The sequence below is a fragment of the Lagenorhynchus albirostris genome, chromosome 6 (assembly GCF_949774975.1).
Source record: "Lagenorhynchus albirostris chromosome 6, mLagAlb1.1, whole genome shotgun sequence".
NCBI classification, from domain to species: domain Eukaryota; kingdom Metazoa; phylum Chordata; class Mammalia; order Artiodactyla; family Delphinidae; genus Lagenorhynchus; species Lagenorhynchus albirostris.
In genome coordinates this window covers 18,577,700-18,598,671 of record NC_083100.1, presented here as the reverse complement: position 1 = coordinate 18,598,671, position 20,972 = coordinate 18,577,700, and the positions used below count along the sequence as shown (strand labels likewise).

At 55.8% G+C, this 20,972-nt stretch overlaps 3 protein-coding genes across 19 annotated transcripts; 1 reads left to right on the top strand and 2 right to left on the bottom strand.

Moving 5' to 3' along the window:
* Positions 1-630: 630 nt before the first annotated feature.
* On the top strand, positions 631-3,552 carry ZFAND2B (zinc finger AN1-type containing 2B). Of its 3 annotated transcripts, none has more exons than XM_060152070.1 (9): positions 631-873; positions 1,147-1,241; positions 1,470-1,601; positions 1,730-1,881; positions 2,133-2,228; positions 2,304-2,364; positions 2,451-2,518; positions 2,850-2,922; positions 3,247-3,552. In XM_060152070.1, the coding sequence occupies exons 1-9, from the start codon at positions 819-821 to the stop codon at positions 3,283-3,285; spliced, it is 771 nt and encodes a 256-aa protein (XP_060008053.1). In that variant the 5' UTR covers positions 631-818; the 3' UTR covers positions 3,286-3,552. The 3 variants fall into 3 exon arrangements, with proteins under 3 accessions (XP_060008053.1, XP_060008052.1, XP_060008055.1); XM_060152069.1 differs by having other exon boundaries at positions 3,143-3,552; XM_060152072.1 differs by lacking the exon at positions 2,850-2,922 and having other exon boundaries at positions 3,143-3,552.
* Positions 3,553-3,673: 121 nt separating this feature from the next.
* On the bottom strand, positions 3,674-11,088 carry ABCB6 (ATP binding cassette subfamily B member 6 (Langereis blood group)). 3 transcript variants are annotated; one of them, XM_060152067.1, is made up of 19 exons: positions 10,082-10,938; positions 9,621-9,758; positions 9,179-9,365; positions 8,882-8,983; positions 8,531-8,714; positions 7,802-7,923; positions 7,169-7,278; positions 6,921-6,986; positions 6,623-6,748; positions 6,394-6,470; positions 6,242-6,305; positions 6,045-6,130; positions 5,775-5,832; positions 5,456-5,560; positions 4,852-5,026; positions 4,596-4,708; positions 4,261-4,355; positions 4,121-4,189; positions 3,674-3,935 (listed from the first exon to the last, which is right to left on the bottom strand). In XM_060152067.1, the coding sequence occupies exons 1-19, from the start codon at positions 10,628-10,630 to the stop codon at positions 3,827-3,829; spliced, it is 2,535 nt and encodes an 844-aa protein (XP_060008050.1). In that variant the 5' UTR covers positions 10,631-10,938; the 3' UTR covers positions 3,674-3,826. The 3 variants fall into 3 exon arrangements, 2 of the variants coding, with proteins under 2 accessions (XP_060008050.1, XP_060008051.1); XM_060152068.1 differs by lacking the exon at positions 6,623-6,748; XR_009541066.1 differs by lacking the exons at positions 3,674-3,935; positions 4,596-4,708 and having other exon boundaries at positions 4,119-4,189; positions 10,082-11,088.
* Positions 11,089-11,309: 221 nt separating this feature from the next.
* Positions 11,310-20,878, bottom strand: ATG9A (autophagy related 9A). 13 transcript variants are annotated; one of them, XM_060152054.1, is made up of 17 exons: positions 20,723-20,878; positions 20,378-20,446; positions 19,681-19,738; positions 19,131-19,262; positions 18,966-19,009; positions 18,054-18,118; positions 17,103-17,264; positions 16,778-16,919; positions 15,795-16,543; positions 15,561-15,714; positions 15,276-15,455; positions 14,621-14,869; positions 14,241-14,419; positions 14,022-14,139; positions 13,013-13,235; positions 12,670-12,815; positions 11,310-11,712 (listed from the first exon to the last, which is right to left on the bottom strand). In XM_060152054.1, exons 4-17 carry the CDS (start codon positions 19,231-19,233, stop codon positions 11,650-11,652), a joined length of 2,577 nt encoding a protein of 858 aa, XP_060008037.1. In that variant the 5' UTR covers positions 19,234-19,262; positions 19,681-19,738; positions 20,378-20,446; positions 20,723-20,878; the 3' UTR covers positions 11,310-11,649. The 13 variants fall into 13 exon arrangements, with proteins under 13 accessions (XP_060008037.1, XP_060008041.1, XP_060008040.1 ...); XM_060152058.1 differs by having other exon boundaries at positions 19,681-19,735; XM_060152057.1 differs by having other exon boundaries at positions 20,385-20,446.
* Positions 20,879-20,972: the final 94 nt, after the last annotated feature.

Genomic DNA, 20,972 nt, shown 5'->3' with positions numbered 1-20,972 from the left:
GGATTCACACTGAAGTCTGAAAACCACAGGCACTGAGCTGGGTGCTGGGGCCTACCTAACACAAAGCAAGGCAGACGTGGTCCCTGACTTACCAGTATATTTATGTGGGGCAGGGGTAGGCAGGGGAGTGAGGGAACAGCTGATTACAATAAGGTGATACAGTGCTAAAACAGAACCAGGGAGACCACAAGAGAGGCGCTTAGCTCAAACTGAGGAGGGTCAGAGAAGTCTCACAAAAGAACACCGAAGCTAAACTTGGAGGAGCTACAGCCCTGAAGAGAAATGTGTATTTCACAGAAACAAGGGAGTTGTCAGCTCCTGGAGAGTAAGTACAGCAGTGGCTGCGAACGAAACGGCTAGTCGGAGAGTGTAGAGTGAAAAGCGGACGAAGGACCCAATTGTGAAAGACCCCAAACCACCCCATCCCTCCAAGATGTCATCGGTCCTTGCCTTCGCCTGCCGTTTCGCCCTTCGTGGAGGCAGGCCCGCGCCCAAGAGAAACCATCCAGCTTCCAGCCTAACGCAACAAGAGGGGGGGTGTGATCGGCTCTTCCGGGACGCTCCCCCGCCCCCCGGGGACTGCGCTGGACGTGCCCGCCCTGCGCGACGACGTCAGCGCGCCCGCGCGCGCCAGGGGAGGAGTGGGAGCTGCGGGCCTGGAGGCGCTGACGCTCCGGTAACCCGGGCTGGGCAGTGGGGAGGAAGGGGCGGGACAGCGAGTCCCCCCACAGTGGGGGGTCGCGGTTTGGACCCGGAGCGGGAACCCTAGAGGAGCTCAGCATCGCTTCCTCTACCAGCAGGCCCCGTCCGGCCCGGCGATGGAGTTTCCGGACCTTGGGGCTCACTGTTCGGAGCCGAGCTGTCAGCGGTTGGGTGAGGGGGTGAGGGGCGGAGCAGGCGGGAGGCGGGGCCGGGCGGAGACGGGCTTGGAACTGCAAGTGGCGGGAAGGGTGGGCTCCCGGGCTGGAAGTGCCCGAGGGGGGCGGGGCTCGAGGTTGGGGCGTGGCTTAGGAGATAGTGGACTAGGTCAGGGGTGCAGTTCACTGCCAGTACTGCGGCGTTTTCGTTCCCCTGAGCGGAAGGCTTGAGTGAGCGGGAAGGAGGTCGAGGTCCCCCTGGACCTGCAGTCCAACCCACTTCCTGCAGATTTTCTGCCGCTCAAGTGCGACGCCTGCTCGGGCATCTTTTGCGCAGACCACGTGGCCTACGCCCAGCATCACTGTGGATCTGCTTACCAAAAGGTGAGGGGGCGGTCTGCGGGCGAAAGGGGGCGGATGGAGGATGGCATGCAGAATCTCTGGAACCCCTCTGCCTCCCATTTCCTCTCTTTTACTGTCTTTCTGAGGCTCAGTGCTGGGAACATTGTTTCCTTTTGCGTTTATGGGGGGTCATGTCCAGGTTCTTTCAGGACCAGAGATTTGGCTGGTTTGGGAGTAGGCCACAGACCGACCCCTGCTCCCTGACTGTAGGATATCCAGGTACCTGTATGCCCACTCTGTAATGTGCCTGTTCCTGTGGCCAGAGGGGAGCCCCCTGACCGTGCTGTTGGGGAACACATTGACAGAGACTGCCGCTCTGATCCAGCTCAGCAAAAGCGTAAGGTAAGCGTTGGAGGGGTTCACCATGGTCACCTGGGACTACAGTTGCCTGGAAGTCTGTACAACTGTTAGGATGGGGTTGAAGGGGGATCAGAGTCTCAGCAGAGACAGTCCTCCCTACTCCACCTCAGATCTTCACCAATAAGTGTGAACGCTCTGGCTGCCGGCAGCGGGAAATGATGAAACTGACCTGCGACCACTGTGGCCGAAACTTCTGCATCAAGCACCGTCACCCACTGGACCATGATTGCTCTGGGGAGGGGCACCCCACAAGTAGGGCAGGGTAATTGCAACCAAGTCCTCTACTTGCCTTTGGGACCATCCCATCCTTCTGAAACTGACTCAACCTCTGTCATTATAGTGGGGAAGCATCAACCTGTCCCCTTTGGCTAGGGAGTCTTTTTATTTCCTTTGAAGTGCATGTTTTCCAGACCTTGTGGAGGAGTTCCCCTCCAGACTTCCTTGGTCAGGCCAGGGAGGAACATGCAAGCTGACCGTGCCTGCAGGCATGCCAAGAGTGTCTCTTCCCTACAGACTGGCTGCCATCTCCAGAGCACAAGGCCTAGCTTCTTCTACAAAGACCATCCCCAGCCCAAACCAGACCTTGCCTTCATCTACCTCTGCCAGCAGGTAGGCCTGCCTGTTTCTCCTCTTCCTTTTTTCCCTTCACATCTCTGACCTCAGCCTCTTGAATGTCTGCCATAGAGCCACAGCTCAGTCTCCATCCCGGACAGCCTCTCCAGTGATTGCTTTGCAAAATGGCTTGGTGAGTTGGGCAGGGGTCAGATGGACAGAAGCAAACCCAACAGAGAGTAAAGTCCAAGGCAGCTGGTCTTATTTTTCCTTTTGCAGAGTGAGGATGAGGCTCTGCAACGAGCCCTGGAACTGTCCCTGGCAGAGACCAAACCCCAGGTCCCAAGGTACCTTCTCTCTGGTGAAAGAGGGTGGGACGTGGGCAAGGGCTCAGTTTGGAGGGAGGTAGGTGGGACCACTCTCATCCAATGCAGGATAACTGTTAGGAACTTGGGCTCACAATTAAGCTTTTGAACTACAGCATGTGACCTTTGACAAGTTCTTTAACCCATTAGTCTTAACGCACTCTATAAAATGGGGACAGTACTAATACCTTATAGAACCCTACCTATGAAAATTGAGATAATACTCACAAGTGCTCAGCACAGTGATGCCTAACAGATGAGATGCTCACATTTTAGATACTGTCATCCAGCTTAAGCTGTTCCTCCCTCCCAGTTCTCAGGAGGAAGAAGACTTAGCTTTAGCACAAGCACTATCAGCCAGCGAGGCAGAATACCGACAGCGGCAGGTATGAGGACGGGGTAGAGACAGGCCCTGCGCTGGGAGGAAGTAAGGAGTTTACGGGGGGTTGGGGGGTGCTCTTCCAAGTAGTAGAGTTTGGGAATGGTGGTTATCCTTGTGTTTTCAATATGACTCCAGCCCATGCTGAGCTCTGCAGTGAGGACTGTCCCCCTCATTTCCTTGACGTCGAACCCTATCTTCCTCTCCTTCCCCTCCCCTTGCTCCAGGCTCAGAGCCGCAGCTTGAAGCCGTCCAACTGCAACCTGTGCTAGGGCCTTGGGCTTGGGGAGGGAGGCTCAGCTGAGGAGGACTGTGGCCCTCGCATCTCTAGGGTCCACAGGGAGAGGAGGCCCGGAGCAGCCTGGAGTGAAGATGAGGAGGAGTGACGTGGAGGCCACCTGCAGGGAGCATCAGGAGAAACAGCTTGTGGAGCTGAGCCTACAGATGGCTCTGCTGGCCTCTCCAGCTGCATGGGAGAGAACAGCTCTGAACTGTTCCCTGGCTGGGCCCTGGCCAGACCCCACATGGCCCCCTGCATCTTGACATCCCCCGTATACTGGGGCTCCCCCCACGTGTAGGGGGCTGGGAGGGGGAGCTAGAAAGAATAAAGAATCTTGGCAGTCAGTAAGACACCAAAGTGGTGTGTTTCTTTCTCCTCTCCAACCAAAAACAGAAGAGTCCTGTCAAGAATGCTCAGCTGATCTAAGGGTGGAGGCCCATTGCAATCCCCCACACCAGAAAGTCACAGTGATCCCAGCTCAGTCCACACTTTTATTTCCCCCAAAAGTGCTTTTTTGAAAGGCCCCTTTCCTTCACTATAGCTAGCACCAAGACCAGGATGAAATATGGCAGGGAAGAGGGGTACAGTGTTACTTCCCTCGGCTATGCTTTGGGAGGGAAGCATACTTTTGTCACCAGGCCTTAGTCTGGGGCTTGGTGTCTTCGGAGACTTCCTGTCCCTGCTGCTGCAGCTGCCACATGTCAGCATACACCCCGCCTCGGGACAACAGAGCCTCGTGCCTGGGCCAAGGAGAAAAACATAAGTCCCAACCAGCATCAGTTTTACCCCAAGAGTCCTCGCCACTAGTCTATGAGATGACAGGGAACTGGCGAGGGAGATCCTTCCAGAAAGCCCTGGGATTCCACAACCTTTTCCTGGGGCCCTCAATTCAGAGGCCCTTCCCTATTCATCCTGTGTCCCTTACCGTCCTCTCTCCACAATGCAGCCATCCTTGACGACGAGGATCTGGTCAGCACTAACCACAGTGGAGAGCCTGAGAGGTCAGAGATCAGTCACCTACCACACCACCAGTGTGGGCCCCGCTGCCTGCTGCCCATCCCGTACCTGTGTGCCACCACGATGGTGGTGCGGTTGGTGCAGACTTTGGCCAGAGAAGCCTGGATGGCCCTCTCATTAGATGTATCCAGCGCAGATGTTGCCTACAGAGAGGGACTGGGTAAAACTGCCCCGGCCACCCAAGTCCCCAGTGGGAGGAGGATGCGAGCTGCTGGCCAAAGCCTCAGGAATCAAAAAGAACCTGTTTTGCGCTTGAAAACTGCAAGGTGTTTCTGTGAAACATGGATTTGTGCTAGCTCTCCTAGATGGAGACGGTGCCCAGCAAGAATGGCTGGGGCACAGGTCGGGGAGGAAGGAGGGGAGAAGGCACTCAGGGCCCTCACCTCGTCCAGCAGAATGATGTCTGGAGCCTTGAGAATGGTGCGAGCGATGGCGACACGCTGCTTCTCCCCACCGCTTAGCTTCAGTCCCCGCTCACCCACCTGCGTATCGTACCCTGTGGAAATTGCCCACTTCCCTCAAGTCACAGTAATAAACTTGTTTTCTGTGACCAGATGGGCAAGGAAGAGGTGGAACCGAGGTCAGAGGGAGTAACGGGACTGAACTGGGCAGGAGGGGGACTCTGCAGGGGAGGCTCACCTTCAGGGAAAGCCATAATGGTGTCATGGATGCCTGCAGCCTGAGCTGCAGCCTTCACCTCATCGTTCCCAGCCGTGATGCGGCCGTAGCGGATATTGTTGGCAATGGTGTCATTGAAGAGGACAGTGTCCTGGGGCACGACTCCAATGTGAGACCGGAGAGAGACCTGGGTCACCTGGGGCCAAAAGACCATATGCTCTGGCCTCTGAGACCCACCCAGGCCTGGAAGGTAGGATGGGATGGTGGGAAGCATATGGGATGAGAGGCCCTGCGTGAGAATCCTGCCTCCACCTTCCTAAACCCTAGCTGTGCAGGCAAATCACTTAACCTCTCTGAGTCTGTTTCCCCATCGATAAAGAGAAAATACACTTTCTCTCCCTGCTTCCCTGGGTTGCTGCAGATCTTTGTGCCTCATACAGCACCATACCACTCATTCTCATGACTACTTTTCTTATGTAGGTCGTCTACTGCTAGAAAGGCTGAGGTCTCCTGGCCCAACTTGCTGCAGGGGTGACAGCTCCTCCACCACTCCCTGGATGCCCAGCACCTGCCATTCTTTCACATACAGGCCTCTAAATTACAGGCTTCTCCCAAGCATCCTTACCTGTGAAATGTTCTGCCCATCTATTCGGATGCAGCCAGAGCTGATGTCATAGAAGCGAAAGAGCAGGCGCAAAATTGTGCTCTTCCCTGCTCCTGATGGGCCCACCTGTTGCATAAGAAACAAAGGGAAAACATTCTAAGGCCCATTGGCTTTTAAATCTTTCTCTCCAAGAGGCCACAATGTCCATGGAAGCTGCTACAGTCACTCCAGTAACCTGGCATGACAGGGCTAACTCCACAGCCTTGGTCCCAAGCTACCACGGGCACTAGAATAAGGGAAGCTCAAGGAGTCTGGGCCAACTGGCTGGGTCTCCTCTTACCAGGGCCAGTGTCTGTCCAGGCATCACGGTGAAGGACACATCCTGCAGGGTCTCCCGCCTGCAAAGAAGGATGGGCATGCTCAGCAGGCCTGCTGCACTGCCAGGGGCCCCCTCCGACACTAGAGCCACTACTGGGCCCTGCCCCTCTCTTGTTCAGGCTCTCTTTCCAGGTAGTGGTGGGCTGAGAAGCAGGAAGGAGGGGCGGGAAGGCAGTGTGTAAATTGACACCGGAAAAGGGGGCTGGGGGACAGTGAAAGGGGAGGGGCTCACCCATTGGTATAGCTGAAGTGCACATTCTCAAACTCAATCTGGCCCCTCTGAAAGTGAAGGGGCCCTGCTCCAGGAAGGTCCTTCACCTGGGAGAGTGCCACCAATGTGTGCCATTACAGGCCTGGTATTCTCCAGACACGAAGAACGCCACGCAGGCTCCCGCTCCCCACAAACCCGGCTCCTGTCTCCTCACTCACTTCTGTCTCCTCTTTTAGCAGGTCAAACATGTTCTCCATGTCAATGAAGTTGGTCTGGATCATCCTGCAAGAAGAATGCTGGCTGGAGCTCCTCTGAGGAGCTGGAGAAATAACAGTGCACCCTGAACAGGTGAGGGCCAGGGTCAGGTTACCTGTAGTAGGTGCCAAACCAGTTGAGGGGCATGTACAGCTGGATGATATAAGTGCCAAACAGCACAAAGTCCCCAACCTGTGGACATCAAGGGAAAAGGAGTCACAGGAGGCCTGCGGGCTCTCACCCTGCCCAGTGGCTATCACCCTCCCTGCTTCCCACCCAGGAACCTGGTGGCCTAAACAAAGACCCCGGTCGCCTCATCCCCAGGCCCAGCACAATTCCCTCACCTGTAGCTTCTGCTCACTGACAAAATATGCACAAAGCAGGGAGCCAGAGAGGAGCCCAAGTCCAATCACCAGGTTCTGGGTCTGATTTAGCAAAACCAGTGAAGCACTTGACTTCCACTCCAAACCCTGGGGCCATGACATGAGAGGAAGGAATATCACATACATGCTGACAGTCACTAAATCCCAACCTGGCCCTGGGCACCTTCAACCTCACAGCCCAAATTTTACTCCTCTCTGTCCTGGCAATTCCACAAGGCCAGGCTGTTGCTCTCAGTAGGCCTCAAACTAGCATCCTCACCTGATATTTGATGATGGCCTCGCGATAGCGTTCCACTTCATAACTCTCCGCATTGTAATACTTCACCTGATGAATTCAAACCACCGCTGTTCCACACGGCCACAGCTTTCAGCTCAACTCCCCATCCCTCCTCCCTAATTGTAAACAGCACACCTCGCACCCCCCAGCTGCTTATCAGCCCCAATGGTCCCAGGCACACTCTTCCACATCTCCGAGCCTCACAACACTGCCACCAAGGCCTCTGTTACCGTCTCAAAGTTTAGCAAAGAGTCCACAGCCCGTGCCCGGGTAGCATTCTCCTGTGTGTTCATAGCACGTCGAAACTTCGTTCTCCACTCAGTGACCACAATGGTCAGGGCTAGAGAGTGACAGGAGGAGGGAGAGGGAGAAGAAGAGAGCAAGACATCACTCCCAGCAGCGGAGACCACGTGCATGCCTGCTGGTGGTCACATGCGCGCTAACCCTGTGCTACAGCCCAGGGATCCAGATTCCAAAGCAGAGGGAGTCTTAAGCTCCCTGAGGGAAGGGGCTGTGTCCAAGACCTCACTGCAGGCTGCATAAAGCCTGTGTGAAAACGGTTGTGGTGAACAAATGAACGCAAGCTGCATGCTGTTACAAAAATGAGGTTCGTCCTTGACTCGCATCCACAGTGGGCACCTAATGTGACCAGGATGCCCTTCCCCAGCCCTCCCTCCACCCAGGGTGAGCTGAGCTTCCCTCAGCAGAGGACGCTCACCCGTCATATTGGAGAGCAGCAGGAGGCTATGCGGGTCCACTGATCTACAGTCTCCCAAAGCTGGGTCACCTGAGTGGGGGCAGGGCTCATGCCCAAGGGAGTCCGTGGCTAGTTCAGGGAGGTGGTTTCACCAAGCAGCACTCACCGAGGTAAAGACTCATGCACAGGAACACAATGAGGCCAAACCAGGCATTGAAGAACATGCTGAAGTAGATGATGCCAATGATGATGTCGGCCAGCGTGGGGACGATGTTGAACACCAGGTAGCTAGGAGGTAAAGTCAAGCAACGAAGAAAGGTTTAAGGGCTCGGAGCCAGCAACTCTCCCTAGGGGGTTTCAGCGTAGTGTTTTGTTTTCAACAGCAACAGACTGGAATCAAGCTAAATGCCCCTTAAGAGGTAAATGGTGAAATAAACCATAGGATGCCCAAATTATAGAATGCTCTGGATCAATTATAATGAATGAGGAAGATCTTCATGTGTGGGTTAGAATACATCTCCCTAACATTTTGATAATAAGGCCATTCTGAGAATGACATCTACGTCATGACACCATTCATTTTAGGAAAAACCTCCACGATACCACATTAGTTCTGTGAGTCTGCATGTATATATGTAAAAAAATGCAAAAAAAAGCAGAACTCAACATACTAAATGGAGTGAGAACCTCTGGAGAAGTGAGCGGAATTCAAAAGAGATTTGCTTTGTCTTCTTTATTTGAATTATTACGAGAGCACGTGTACATTAATTTTACGATTAAAAAAAAAAGAGGACAGAGGAGCAGTTCCTCAAGCTGGGTCTGTTCTCCTGACAGCCCCTCCACCCCTGCGTCTCCAGACCCGCCCTCCCACACTTCCTTTCCATTGGCTTGGCACCTGAGCAGCCCCGTGACACTGGATGTGCCCCGGTCCACGATCCGCAGCACCTCCCCCGTGCGGCGCCCCAGGTGCCAGCGCAGCGAGAGCTCGTGCAGGTGGGAGAAGAGGCGCAGCTCCACCTGCCGCGAGGTGAACTGCTGCACCCGGATCCATAGGAACGTGCGCAGGTTGCTCACGAAGCCTGGGGGAAGCCAGGGGAGGCCTTGGTAGGGCTGAGAAGCCTAAGGACGTCATCCCAGCAGCAACATGTGAAAGGTCTGAGAGCACCAAGGGGCCTGGGGGAAGGACGCCTGTGGGAGAAGGGAGAGGGGCCAGTACCAACCGAGGTGAGAGCAGAGTCCCTCATACCTGTACTGCCGGTGCCACCCCCCTGGAGGAACTTGAGGAAGACATAGGTGATGACAGTCCAGACCAAGGAGCTCCAAGGTGCCTTCTGGGTCAGCAAGTTCACTATGGAGAAAACGAGTCCGAGCCTACTTATGGACCCTAGAACCCTCTTCAGGAGAAACCGCCCCAGGAATCAGCCACAGCCTCTTTCTGACCACCCAGCTCCCAACTCTGTCCCACTTCCCTAGGCTAGTCCCCTGCACCAACCAGGCCAATGAAAGACCAGAGTGCTGAGCTGACAACCCTTCTCCCCCTCACCTATGTCCCTGTAGAAGATGGGGACCAACACGTTCAGTCCCCGGTCCAGCCCCATGAGCCCCAGGCAGATGAGCACAACAAACTGCAGAGCTGGACTCCCTCGAGGCCACAGGTAGCCACTCAGTAGGCGGAGTTTCCTGCCAAGGTCTTGCCAGGTAGACCGTGGTGGCCCCTCTGTTGACTGAACCTAGGATGGTGAAACGCATAAGGGAGGGAAGCTCAGAAATCAAAATGAAGCGCACTAGCCAGAAAGCCTCTAGGGAAAATGTATGGGATTACAGCTCCCAGGTAACGGTAACGGACCAACAAGCGATCCCTGATGGGGTAAAGCTAACAGGGCACAAACTGAGATTTAGGAAAGAAATGGGTTTTTATGGTGGGAAGAAATGATGACAGAGAATGGAATTAAGATAGATCCGAAGTTTCAGAAACTGAGGTGTACCTGGCTCCTGTCTACATCTTGATCCTCTTCATTGACCCACAAGGTGTATGACTGGGGACGAAGTCCAGGGGCCCAGAGCCCCAGGACAAAAAGCCCTCCAGAGACCACATACCGCAGCACCCACAGGCTAAACTGAACCTAGAATTAAACATATGTGGGGAGACTATCAACGAGGGCCAGAATCCCATTGTTACTACTTATAACACATCTGGGGACTGGGGTAGGGCACACACCCAGGTCCTCCTCAGGGGCCCAGCATCTAATAGGCTTTTAAAAAAATCCACAGTGACTCAGCACAGCCACTCCCCACCAGCTGGCTATCAGCTCCCAGCAGCGCTGGCCCCTCCTTTCTGCCCTTTTTTAGAGGCATTCGAAAGCATGGAGCCAGTGTGACCAGACATGCCATCTTTCTTCCCAGCACCCGCTACCCATGCTTCCCCTCCCCCCACGAGGTCACTCACCTGCTGGCTCAAGTTCGCCCTTGCCCACCACCATTGTGGGCTGTTCCAAGACACTAGGGCCAAGTTCTCGGCTGCAAAAGCCACAGTCCAGAGGAGCAGGAGACCCGGGCTGTGCGTGAACTTGATCCAGACGCCCATTGCTAGCTTCTGCCGTGCCTGGCTCCGTTCCACCACGAGCAGCCCCAGGCCACAGGCGCTGGCCACAGTCCCCAATAAAGACGCCAGCAATAGGTAGCCTGGCAGTGGGGCACCCTGGGCAGCGCCCACCCGGCCAACCAGGCCGGCTAGGGGCAGCGCCACCTGAAGTGTGGCCAGAAGCAGCTGCAGCACGTAAGGAGCTACGCGAGGGCCGGCCGCCCAAGGCACCGCGTCAGCGCCACCTGGCCGCTCCGGACGTTTGCAGGGAAGAACCGGCACCAAGGCCAGAGCCCCCAGGCCCATCAGCGTCGAGGGTACAAGCGTGAAGAAGAAGCAGGGGCTGAGGCCACCCTTCGCCCAGACCGGACCCGCGGGTCCTTCGGCCTCACAGTAGTTGCCCACAGTCACCATGGCAATGCGTGGCCGCCGGCCGAGGCTGAGGGGACTGAGGGACAGGAGAACTGGACCGGCCGCTCGGGGCGGGGCGCGGAATCCCAGGTATCTCGGGTCATGGAGCCTCGGGGCGCTAAGCCGCGGGGGTCGCGCGGCAGGGACGAACGTGGACCCGGCCACACCACCCCCTCGCTTCGCGCACGCGCCGCCGCCACGCACTCACGCCGGGCACGTACGCCGTCTCTGCCGTCCGCCCCTAGCTCGCGGCCGGGGACCCTCTGGCCAAGTCGGGGCCCACAGGAATGTTCAGCCTCTGCCTCCAGCCGCTCTCTTCCGCAGCAGCCCCGCCCACCAGGGCCGCTCCCAGCTCCTACCCAGGGCCCCATTGGCCGAGTGTCTCCGAAGGGGCGGGGGAATGGTGCACGCTAGGGAAGGCAAAATAGAACAGCGGAGTCGGCATGGTCACGTGCTCAGGGCGGGAAATCTGACCGCACGTCCTGCCGGAGTCCTTGACCTCCACGGAACCAGGGATCGGAAGCTGCCCTCTGCTCGCCCAGTAGGTCGGTATATCCAAGCGATCGCATTGGCCAGCTTTCCCACATGGCCGACCCGGTCCCCAGCCACCTGGGTGGTTCACACACACCCCACACCCCGCTTGCCCCCAGAACCTTGGCCACTCGAGACAACAAGCCGCGACCTGGTCAAAATCCCTTCTTTATTAAGGGTTGTCAAGCTGTACACGGTCCCCACCCCACTCCGCTGTAAGTTCGGGCAGCGTAGTTCACCGCTCACCCGCAGCGGACCGCAGCTGGGTGAGGGGTGGGGCGAAGGGAAGGAGCTGGGTCCCAGCATGCAATGCGGCAGCCCAAGGCGAAGACGTCCTGTCGCCCCTCCATCCCCCTCAAGGTACAGTGGGATGCAGGCCAGAGCTCTCTTGCTGATAGGCAGCCAGTCGAGGGCACACTTCCAGCCCTGTCCATCCCATGTGCAGGTGGTGGGGTGGGGTACAATAAGCAGCAATAGGGGCCAGGAAGGCCTCAGTCTCCCGGGGGACCCATCTTAAAAGTTGGAGAGGGCAGCAAAGAGTTTCCATCCTGCTCCTGCAATTTAGAAACTTCCTTCTTAGTGTCAAAAGATAGCATGAGGGGAGCTAGGAGCTAAAGCCTCCACACCAAGACAAAGCAAAAGCTGAACAGAAGGGGAACAAGCGAACGGAACAGGAGCAAGTGGCACACATGCCAGTGATGTGCAGGAAGCAGGGGAGAGGTGAGCAGGCTGCAGCACTGGGAGAGAACTGGGGGTGAGGTAAGGGCCACAGCCTGAGCTGCTCATCTGTTCAGGGTGCGGGGAGGGCGGCTGCAGAGGTTGAGGGTCCAGGCCCACCTCCCCACTCCACAGTTGGCACAGGTTCTCCCTGCTTGGCAGCTTCTGTGGTGGGCAGTCCTCTGGAGACTTGCAGGGTTGGGTGCAAAGGTGGCAGTACTGGGGCTGGGCTGGGGACCAGTTTCTAGCACCACACTCTGAGCCAAGGGGTGTCCTGGGGATGAGGCTAGAGTCCTGTGTGCCCTGGTTCCTAGGCCCCCAATCTCTCTCCTGGGGCTGTGGCGAGCCCAGCATTGGCACCTTCCTTGGCCAGGCACAGACACACAAACACCACACGCGTGGAGCCAGGCAACACTCAGAGGAGCCCTCCATGGCAGGCGGATGGGATGGCAGGGCAACGGTGGCCTCCATCCTGGGGCATAGGGACCCTCCTCAGCCTCGTCTATACCTGTGGAGAGAAAAGGGTTGGTAATGGAGATAGTCTTCAGCTATCTGCTTACACAACAGAAGCCTGGAGATAAAGGAAACGGAAAACTTGATTCTTGAGGAGGTAAGCAAAGGAAAAATCAAGTCCTGGATTTCACAGCAGGTGAGGGAAGAAAAGGAAGTGTACTTTGGTGGGGAAGTTGCAGTATCTCTGCCTGAGAGGCCCACCTCCCTTCACATGAGAAGTTTTGACCTCAGCCTGCAAGTTACTGCTTCTGGCATTTGTTTTGGAGTCTTGAAGCCCTTACCTTGTGCACCTGAGGGGGAAGCTCATCCTCTGAGCCCTCTTCGGGCACGGGCTCTGGGTGCCTTGATGCTGACTGCCCATCTTCAGCCCATCCTCCAAGGGGCAGCCGAGAGAAGTGAGAGGGAGCCCGGGGCACTGTTCCAGGATCTAAAGATACAAGTAAATACTCTTAGAATGAAGTCAAACAGGAACGAGGAGAAGGGTGCTGGGGCTTTTGGGGGTAGGGGGAAGTGCGGGGGAGGGATTAGTCTCCTTGGGTCTGGTCCCTCTGACTTCTTTCGTCCTCTAGAGGCCCCAGAAGGACCACCCTTCCCTGAAGACTCTGTGTCCTTCCCAGTGGATACCTGTGATGCCTCCGTAGCGCCTCTGGAAGCCCCCATGCAGGGCAGTGGTCTCAGGAGCTCCAGGCCGGGATGCAGCACAGGGATAGCTGGCGGAGCGGGGGATAGGCTGGGGGCCCCGGGCACCCTCTCCCCCCTCTTCGGGGGCACTCTCCCCACTCTCATCACTCTCCCGGCGGTGCCACACATGCCGCTCAGGTTCAGCCTGGGCCTGCTGCTTGTGGAGCTGAGAAGTGGGGGATTCATTAGTTGGGGACAAAAGAATATCTGTCTGAAATAGCTACCCTCCACCATGGTATCGGCCAGTTCCCATTTATACTGCCTCACCTAGAATCACTGACCCAGAGTATCTGATGTGTTAATAATGTGTAACATACACATGATATCTTACAGGTTAAATTCTCAGCAGATCCCTGGAACAAGCCTGTGCATAAATTGTAATAGCTCTCATTTTCCCCAGTCATTTGATTCTGGAACAAATTGGTTGTGAATCTAAGTGCCAGGAACTCTTTTAGGTGCTAGGGATACAGCAGTGAACAAAATAGACAAAAATTCCAACTCCTGTGGGGCTTATATACTTGGGGGAAGTGGGGAAGGATAGATAATAAACAAATAAATAAGGGAAAAATACAATGTCCCATGGTGCTAAATGCTATGGAGAGAAAAACAGAACAGGAAGGTTCAGGAGGGTAGGCAAGGGAGGCTTTTACTCAGGGTGGCCAGAGGTGGTCTCATGGGGAAAGAAGGAGCATACTTGAATGAGAAGGAGGGAGCCCTGTGGATATCTCAGGGATGTAGGTTCTTGGCAGGGGAAACCACAAGTGCGGAAAAGGCCTGGGTAAAAGTAAGCTAGGCTAAAAAGGATAGGAAGAGGATGTATGTGGGAATGGAGATTGCAGAGCAGGTAAATGGCAGAGAAGAGATTTGAACCCACGTCTTGCTTCACATCTAAAACCCTCTGTTTTCAGCCGCCACCTTGGTTCTACGACCCTGCCCCTTCCAGCCCACTCACCTGGTGCATATAGAGGGCATGCAGGCTCATCTCAGTGGATGCATATTCCGACAGCACCAGGCTCTGCAGCTGTCCTTCCCACACACTGCTCCCGGAGCTGGCTGTCCTGGCATCCACCCTGCCCCCCAGCACAGACAGCAGTCATCAACATTTCTGAGACCCACACAAATTGCTGGGGGCTACTGCCATGCCCTCCTCTCATGGCCCACCTCTACTCACCCAGAGCCTGTCATGGTGCTGGGAGCCCGGCCTGTGGGAGCCTGACCAGGCTGCAGAGGGGAGAAGGAGCGCAGGGCAGAGGCGACCTCAGCCCTGTGCCTGGAGCCCTGCAAGTCTCTGGGCAGTGGGGGGCCCCGGCAGGATGAGCCGGCTACCACATTTGCAATAAGGCTCAGTGGCTATGAAAGAAAAGAGTGGGTAGAATTCTCAGGGCATAGGGAGGCCTCTGAGTTTCCCAGTATTCTGCACATTAGGACTCAGTGGCACAGACTGGACAGAAGGAAACTGACCCGGTAGGCCCTTCCACCCCATGCGCATGTCCCACGTCCCAGCTCCTGGAGTCCACTCTTCCTGTCATCTCCCAGTCCCTAGGAACGCACCTCAGACTCAGATTGTAAGGATTGGATGGACGTAAAGAGGGCATTTTCCGGGAGCAGACCCCCTTGGGCAAGGCCTGCAGCTGCTCCGTCCCGCTGAACTTGCTCCTTGAGGAAACCGAGGAAGGCCGTGCTCTCACGTGGTGGCTGCCAGCCAGGGTTGGTGATGGCAAAGTGCATGAGTGACAACTCTGTCTTCCCATCCTCGGCTTGCTGGTACACTGAGGCCTCCGTCTGCCCACCGGACAGCCACTGTACAAGGGAGGCTGCAGTGAGCAGGACTGTCCCCTTACAGGAACCCTTTTTGTACCTTTCCTGCTAGTGGGGAGGCCTTGCCCCTGGAGGGCAGAGACCACAATGCACTGCTGTATCTTGTCCAGGGGCCCTGGTGCCCACCCCACGAGTAGCCACATGCCAGGCTAGCTGCTTGGTTTGTGCCTTTCAGGGAGCTTGGCCAAGGGTGCAAGTTTAAGGTTATAATCGAGCCCAGGCTCCTGTTTACAAAGCAGTGTGTGCCCTGGTACAGGGTTGCCCCAAGTCCGGGCTGCCTTTTTGTGATTTGTTGGCTCAGAGGGTGCCTTTTTGCAGTTTGCCCAAAGACACTGTATATGCCAGCATCACCTCTGGCCAACTGCCCCCCTCCCTCCTTTCCTAATACCTGGGGGTGCCCATGCTGGCGAACATCCATCTGAGCGAAGGAGCAGGTATCTCCAACACCAACGACCTCCACGGTGAAATTGCGGAAGAAGTCTATAATCTCCAGGGCCCGTGGGCGCAGGCAGAAGATGAGGATGAGGGGTGTGACAATGGGGCTCAGTAACTCCTCCAAGATAAACACCTAAAAGGGAAGGGATCAGGGTCACAAGAGAGCAGGAGGGAGCCCAGCCCTCGCCACCAGGCTATCAGCCAGTCTCTAGCAGGCCCTAACTCCAACTCCACTCACTGCCTTGTACTGGAAGAGCTGGGCAAACTCGTCCCGGGTCTGCGAGCGGTGGGCATTACCCTGCCAGTGGTCAGGCATGTAGTGGATGTGAGCGAGGATCACGCGGAGCAGCTGCTCAGGGCAGAACACCATGTGCTGGTCCGGAATAAAGGACCTAGTGGGATCAGGGTCATGGTGAGACATAAGCCCCCGGGAATGCTAGTTGGCTTGCTCCCACCTGCTCCCCTGGCCCACCTGCACACGGTCACGGTGACCCCCAGGAGCGTGACAGTGGTGAGGACATGTTCCACAGCCAACACATCTTCGTCGTAGATGGTGAGGGCAATAAGCACGGCCAGGATGGAGCCAGCAAAGAAGGCGCAGTTCTTGGCCAGCAGTGTCAGCAGAGGTGACAAGAAGCAATTCATGTACTTGGATGCGGGCTTGTAGCCTCGGTTGAGGCGGGACTGTAGCTCGTGCTCCAGCTCGTTGAAGTGGCGGAGGTAGCAGCGGCCGTAGAGCGACCAGCAACGTGCTCCCAGGGCCCCCGGCTCCCGCTTCAGCACCTCGGCGTAACTGAAAAAGGCATAGAGGATCTGCCAGATGAGGATGAGGGGGCACAGCAGGAAGTTGGCGATGCCAATCCACAGGATGCGGTTGCTGAGACGCTGGGCCAGCTCGAGCCGTTGTCCCCCACGTTTGTACTCAGCCTTGAGGCTCCATTCATTGAGAAAGAGAGAGCCAGGTCCCCAAAAGAGGATCAGCTCGAAGTTGTACTTGAGGCCCCGAGTGAAGAAGACAACCTCCCCGAGACCGGGCAGGCGGAAGCGCAGAGGCAGGAGGGATTTGTTAACCAGTGCCACCATGTAGTTCTGGAAACGGAGGATGCGGTGGTAGATGTCCAGCTCTGTTAGCTCACGCTTGTGGATGCAGATCTGGTGCTCTTTCTGGGTCTGCACAATCCGGGCCTGTACTTCTTGCCACGTGCAGTATGGAAGCGCAGACTATGGGGTGGGGAAGAGACGAGGGATGGAAGGTGGGGTTGTTGCCTCGGCCCCTTGCCCTGCATGAGCTGTGAGGCTCAGGGGTCCTCTGAGTGGAGCCTTTAACCGGATGCTCCTTGATCTGCAAAGGACGGCTGAGGCTGCCCGATGCCCGGGAATACAACCCCCCCCACTTCCCAAGCTGCAGAAGACGTCCTGGCCTGTGGTTGTAACTGCCCAATTTCCCAGTCTCACCATGGGGATGCGCAGAGCATGCAGGTAGAAGGAGTGGATCTCCCAGTAGCAGCAAATGTTATAGATGAACTTGATGAGCCGGTGAACCCAGAAGACACCAGCAATGACGAGGATGGTGATAAGGGAGCCATTTTCCTGAATCCTGGTGGGGAAAAGAAGGGGAGGAGGAGTGGCCCTTGAGGAGCCTTGGCAGACATGCTGCTGTCCTGAAGGATCTGGAGAGGCTGAGCCTGAGCCTGTGTTCTGGGGAATGCTACTGCCTCACACTCCATTCCCCACCTGCTATCTGAACAGGCTCTGGTGCCCTCTGAACTGCAGCACTTACCTGGCACTACAGACTGGGGCAGGCAAAAAGGCATCTGGCAGAGTAACCTTGACAGGCTCGGTAGGGTGAAGACTGTGGTTCACCATCTTGTTGGCAAATAGGATGTCGTAGTCCACACAGCTGACCAGGAAGGTGGTGAACGCAACCACAAAGAGGAACTGCCTGGGGAGTTGGGAAGAGAGGGCGCAGTCCGAGAGATACCAGTGAAATAACATGGGAAAAAGGAAGAGTCTGGAAGCCCCAGACCAAAATTAGGGAGCAGCCTCTGGGGAAATGGGCTGGAGAACTCCGTGTGGGCTCTCGCTACTGCTTGGCCCCAGGGGACCCAAGCCAGCTCCTTTTTTTGCTCTTAGCTTCAGGCACCACAGAATCAGCCTGCTTTTCCACCTCATAGTAATCTCTGCTGCCACTCGCTGGACTCCTTCAAAGGTCTTAAATTGTGGTCTGTGGTCCCCAGTACCTGATTTCCTTTTGAGATGGTAGTTAGAAGCCCTTTGCAGATTTGAACTCTTTTCTTATGGGGGGAAGGTTTCCCAACCCCTTGACATTTGGCAAAGCCATATGGCTCCTTCCTCCTAGCAGGCTCTCTACTCAGCAGCAGGCCTAAGGTGCAACCAAGGCAGAACAGAGACATTTTTCTCAAGTGAGTGGCTGGCATCTCTGATACCTCCTGCCTGAACCATGCCCATTCCACGGGAGCTCTGATGAAATGATCAAGTCTGACTTCTCTTTGTGGAAGAGACAGGACTTGGAAAGCTTTCCTTATAAGCGAGATTAAAAAAGATAAGGCTGTAAAACGGTGTCACACCCAGTCCTTAAACTATAAATGTTTGCAGAGTTTTGAGCCTAGGACTGACTTGCATTGGCGGTTTGGGCCAGGCGTTGAGCTCAAAGAGAGGAAACACTGAAGTGTATTCCTTCACCATATCGTCCATCCCTTCTTATACTTACATGAGCTCAAAGATCTCCCCGATGAGCATACAAGTGAAGCCATTCTTCTGGTGTAGATTATAAACGTGTAATTGTTAAGAGAAAGTGGTCTGTATAGACAGCAATTAAGAGCACAGGGACTTCCCTGGTGGTGCAGTGGTTAAGAATCTGCCTGCCAATGCAGGGGACATGAGTTCGATCCCTGGTCCGGGAAGATCCCACATGGAACAAAGCCCCCCGTGCGCCACAGCTACTGAGCCTGCGCTCTAGAGCCCGTGAGCCACAACTACTGAAGCCCACGCTCCTAGAGCCCGTGCTCCGCAACAAGAGAAGCCACCACGATGAGAAGTACGTGCACCGCAACAAAGAGTAGCCCCTGGTTGCCACAACTAGAGAAAGCCCGTGCAGAAATGAAGACCCAACATGGCATAAAAAAATTTTTTAAATTTAAAAAAAAGTACAGACTTTGGTGTCACATACCTGAGCTGAAGTCCTGGCTCTATGACTTTCAAGCTGTGTGACTTTGGCCAAGTTACTTAACCTCTCTAAGCTTTTGTCTGTAGTGGTGTGTTGGGAATTATAGCACCTGCCTCATAGGATTATTAGATCTGAGATAGTGCATATAAAGTATTTAACACAGAACTGACACAGAATAAGTCAAATGACATTAATTATTATGGTTATTAGCATACCATCAAAAAGAATCACACTCAGAGAGGTTCCTTATAAACTAACACTACAAAATGCAAGGCACGTAGCTCTTGATAAATGTGAGGTATCATTGTTTATAATGATCATTATTTCTCTAGCCTCTTTCAGGCTCAAGGTGTCTGAAAAGGATTAGAACCATACCCACACCGACTTCTCATCAGGGGCCTGGCTTAGAGAGGGGCTGTAGGTCCCAGAGCTCCAACACAGAGACACAAAGGATATTCGAGAGAAGAAGAGATCAAGGTTTTCGATGTGGTGCCAAGGTGCTGTGGGTACAGGAGCAGAGACGTCAGAGCCCTGAAGAAGTGGAAGCCCCTGCTCCCTCAGTGTTCCTCCACCAATTCTCCCCCCAAGCCCCAGCTCTGGCCGTCATGTCCAGGAACTCACACTTGCTCCCCTCAGGGACATGCACCAACAGGTCCTCCTCCCCGGGGGGTGAATCGCTGTAGGAGGCCTCTAGGCGCTGGTATTCAGTGTCAAACTGCGCCATCACCACCGCCCCCTGTCCACCTTGTCCACCTGTGGGTAATGAGGAAGGAGAGACCCAGGTTCAGACACCTGGTGCTGTTCGTCTTCTCCCCTGCCTACCAGACCAGAAATGAGTGAGAAGGAATCCTGGGCTTGGTCTCCACTACCAGTCTTCTTGGATCAAAGGCAGAGAAAGAGCAGTAACCCAAGGAGAGCAGCAAGCTCAGGGCTTGGGAGGCCCTCACTGACCAATGAGGTCAGTCATTCCCAGAGCCTTTATTGAATGTCTACCGAGGCCTTGCTGGCCTGAAGGCAGATTCTGGCCCTGTGGGGGGGTCTGCTTCATCTTCTATTCACTGGAGAGAAGGGGTCCTCCCCCTCCCCTCCTAGAGAAACCTTGGTCTCCCAAGAGACTAGCAGTTTGGAAGCACTTTGTAAACAGAGATTTGAGATAAGCACATGGCCCTACCAGCTCCATGGGCAGTGTCTGCTCCACTCCAGCCCTCGATGCCCTGGCTCTGCAGCTGCTGGAGGAGAAGGTGTCAGGCCCCGGAGAGTGGGGAGTGGGAACAGAAATAAATCCAACCCTACCACCCCCCGACGCCCCATACTCAGGGGCGGCCAAGCAAGGGGCAGGGAGGCTGCAGTGGGAAAGAGGCACCCTTCCAGCCTAGGGCTATGCGTACTTCCTCTGGTTGTATTATACACGGCCACTCATTCAACTCTAGTGTCCCAAGAAGTGTCTAAATGAACCTGTGGAGACTGAGTCTGTACAGGGCTGGACTGTTTCTCCATTGCCCCACTTCAGCCTCAGAAATTAGATGGACCGTTCAAGGTCCACGAAGCCCCAAACCCAAAAGCCAAGAAGAGAGTCTTTTCTAAAGAGGACCTTTCTGGTCAACTCCTTCCCTTGCTTCCCTAGCCCCAAAGGCCCAGCAGGCAGGCAGAGTTCCTGGATGGGATATACTGATTGGGTCAGTGTAGACCTAGATTCTGGGTGAACTGTGGGTTACCTTGGTCCTGGAGCCAGGCTTGATCTAGGTGGCACTCAACCAGTCAGTGCAGACCCCGTGGCTGTGGAGCCCTGCCCAGCCAGGCCCCGGTGGGATTCCCTGGGTTAGTGAGAACCCTGGGTCCTAAGCTGACCAAGCCCTCAGGGAACTCACCACTTACTGGGTCAGTGTAGACCCAGGGCCCATAGAGCCCCTGCCAGCCGGGCCTGGGTTCAGGGGTTCCTGCGAACGTTGGAGGAATCAATCCAGTCCGACAGCCGATACCGCAGGTGGGCTGGGTTGCCTCCCTACACCCAGCAGCCACGACCCGAGCCCAGCACGCCCCCAGATCGCCCGGCCCCCGGCCAAAGGCTCGGCTCCCAACAGCGGACAGCCCTGCGCGCGGCCCCGTCGCTCGCGCGCGCCCCCGTCCGCGCGCCCCCGCTATCAAAACATTCCGGCTGCGCGCCCCCGCCCCGCCCGCGGCGCCCCTTCCCCCGTTACTCGCCGCGAGCTCACTTAGGGCTCCGAGGGCACCCCTGGCCAGGCCCGACCCGGGCCGTGAGATTTCGGTATCCGGTCTCGCGTTTCACCTCAGGGACGGTGACCCGGGTGATTCCAGGGGCTCCGTCGGCTCCACTGGGCTCAGCCCGACCCGGAGCAGTAGGCCCGGCGTCTGCCACTCACTGTCACCCGCAGTTAGCCTGACCAATGAACATGATGGGTGGAGACACGACGGCCAATCTCGGCGTCTGGGGCAGGACTAAAG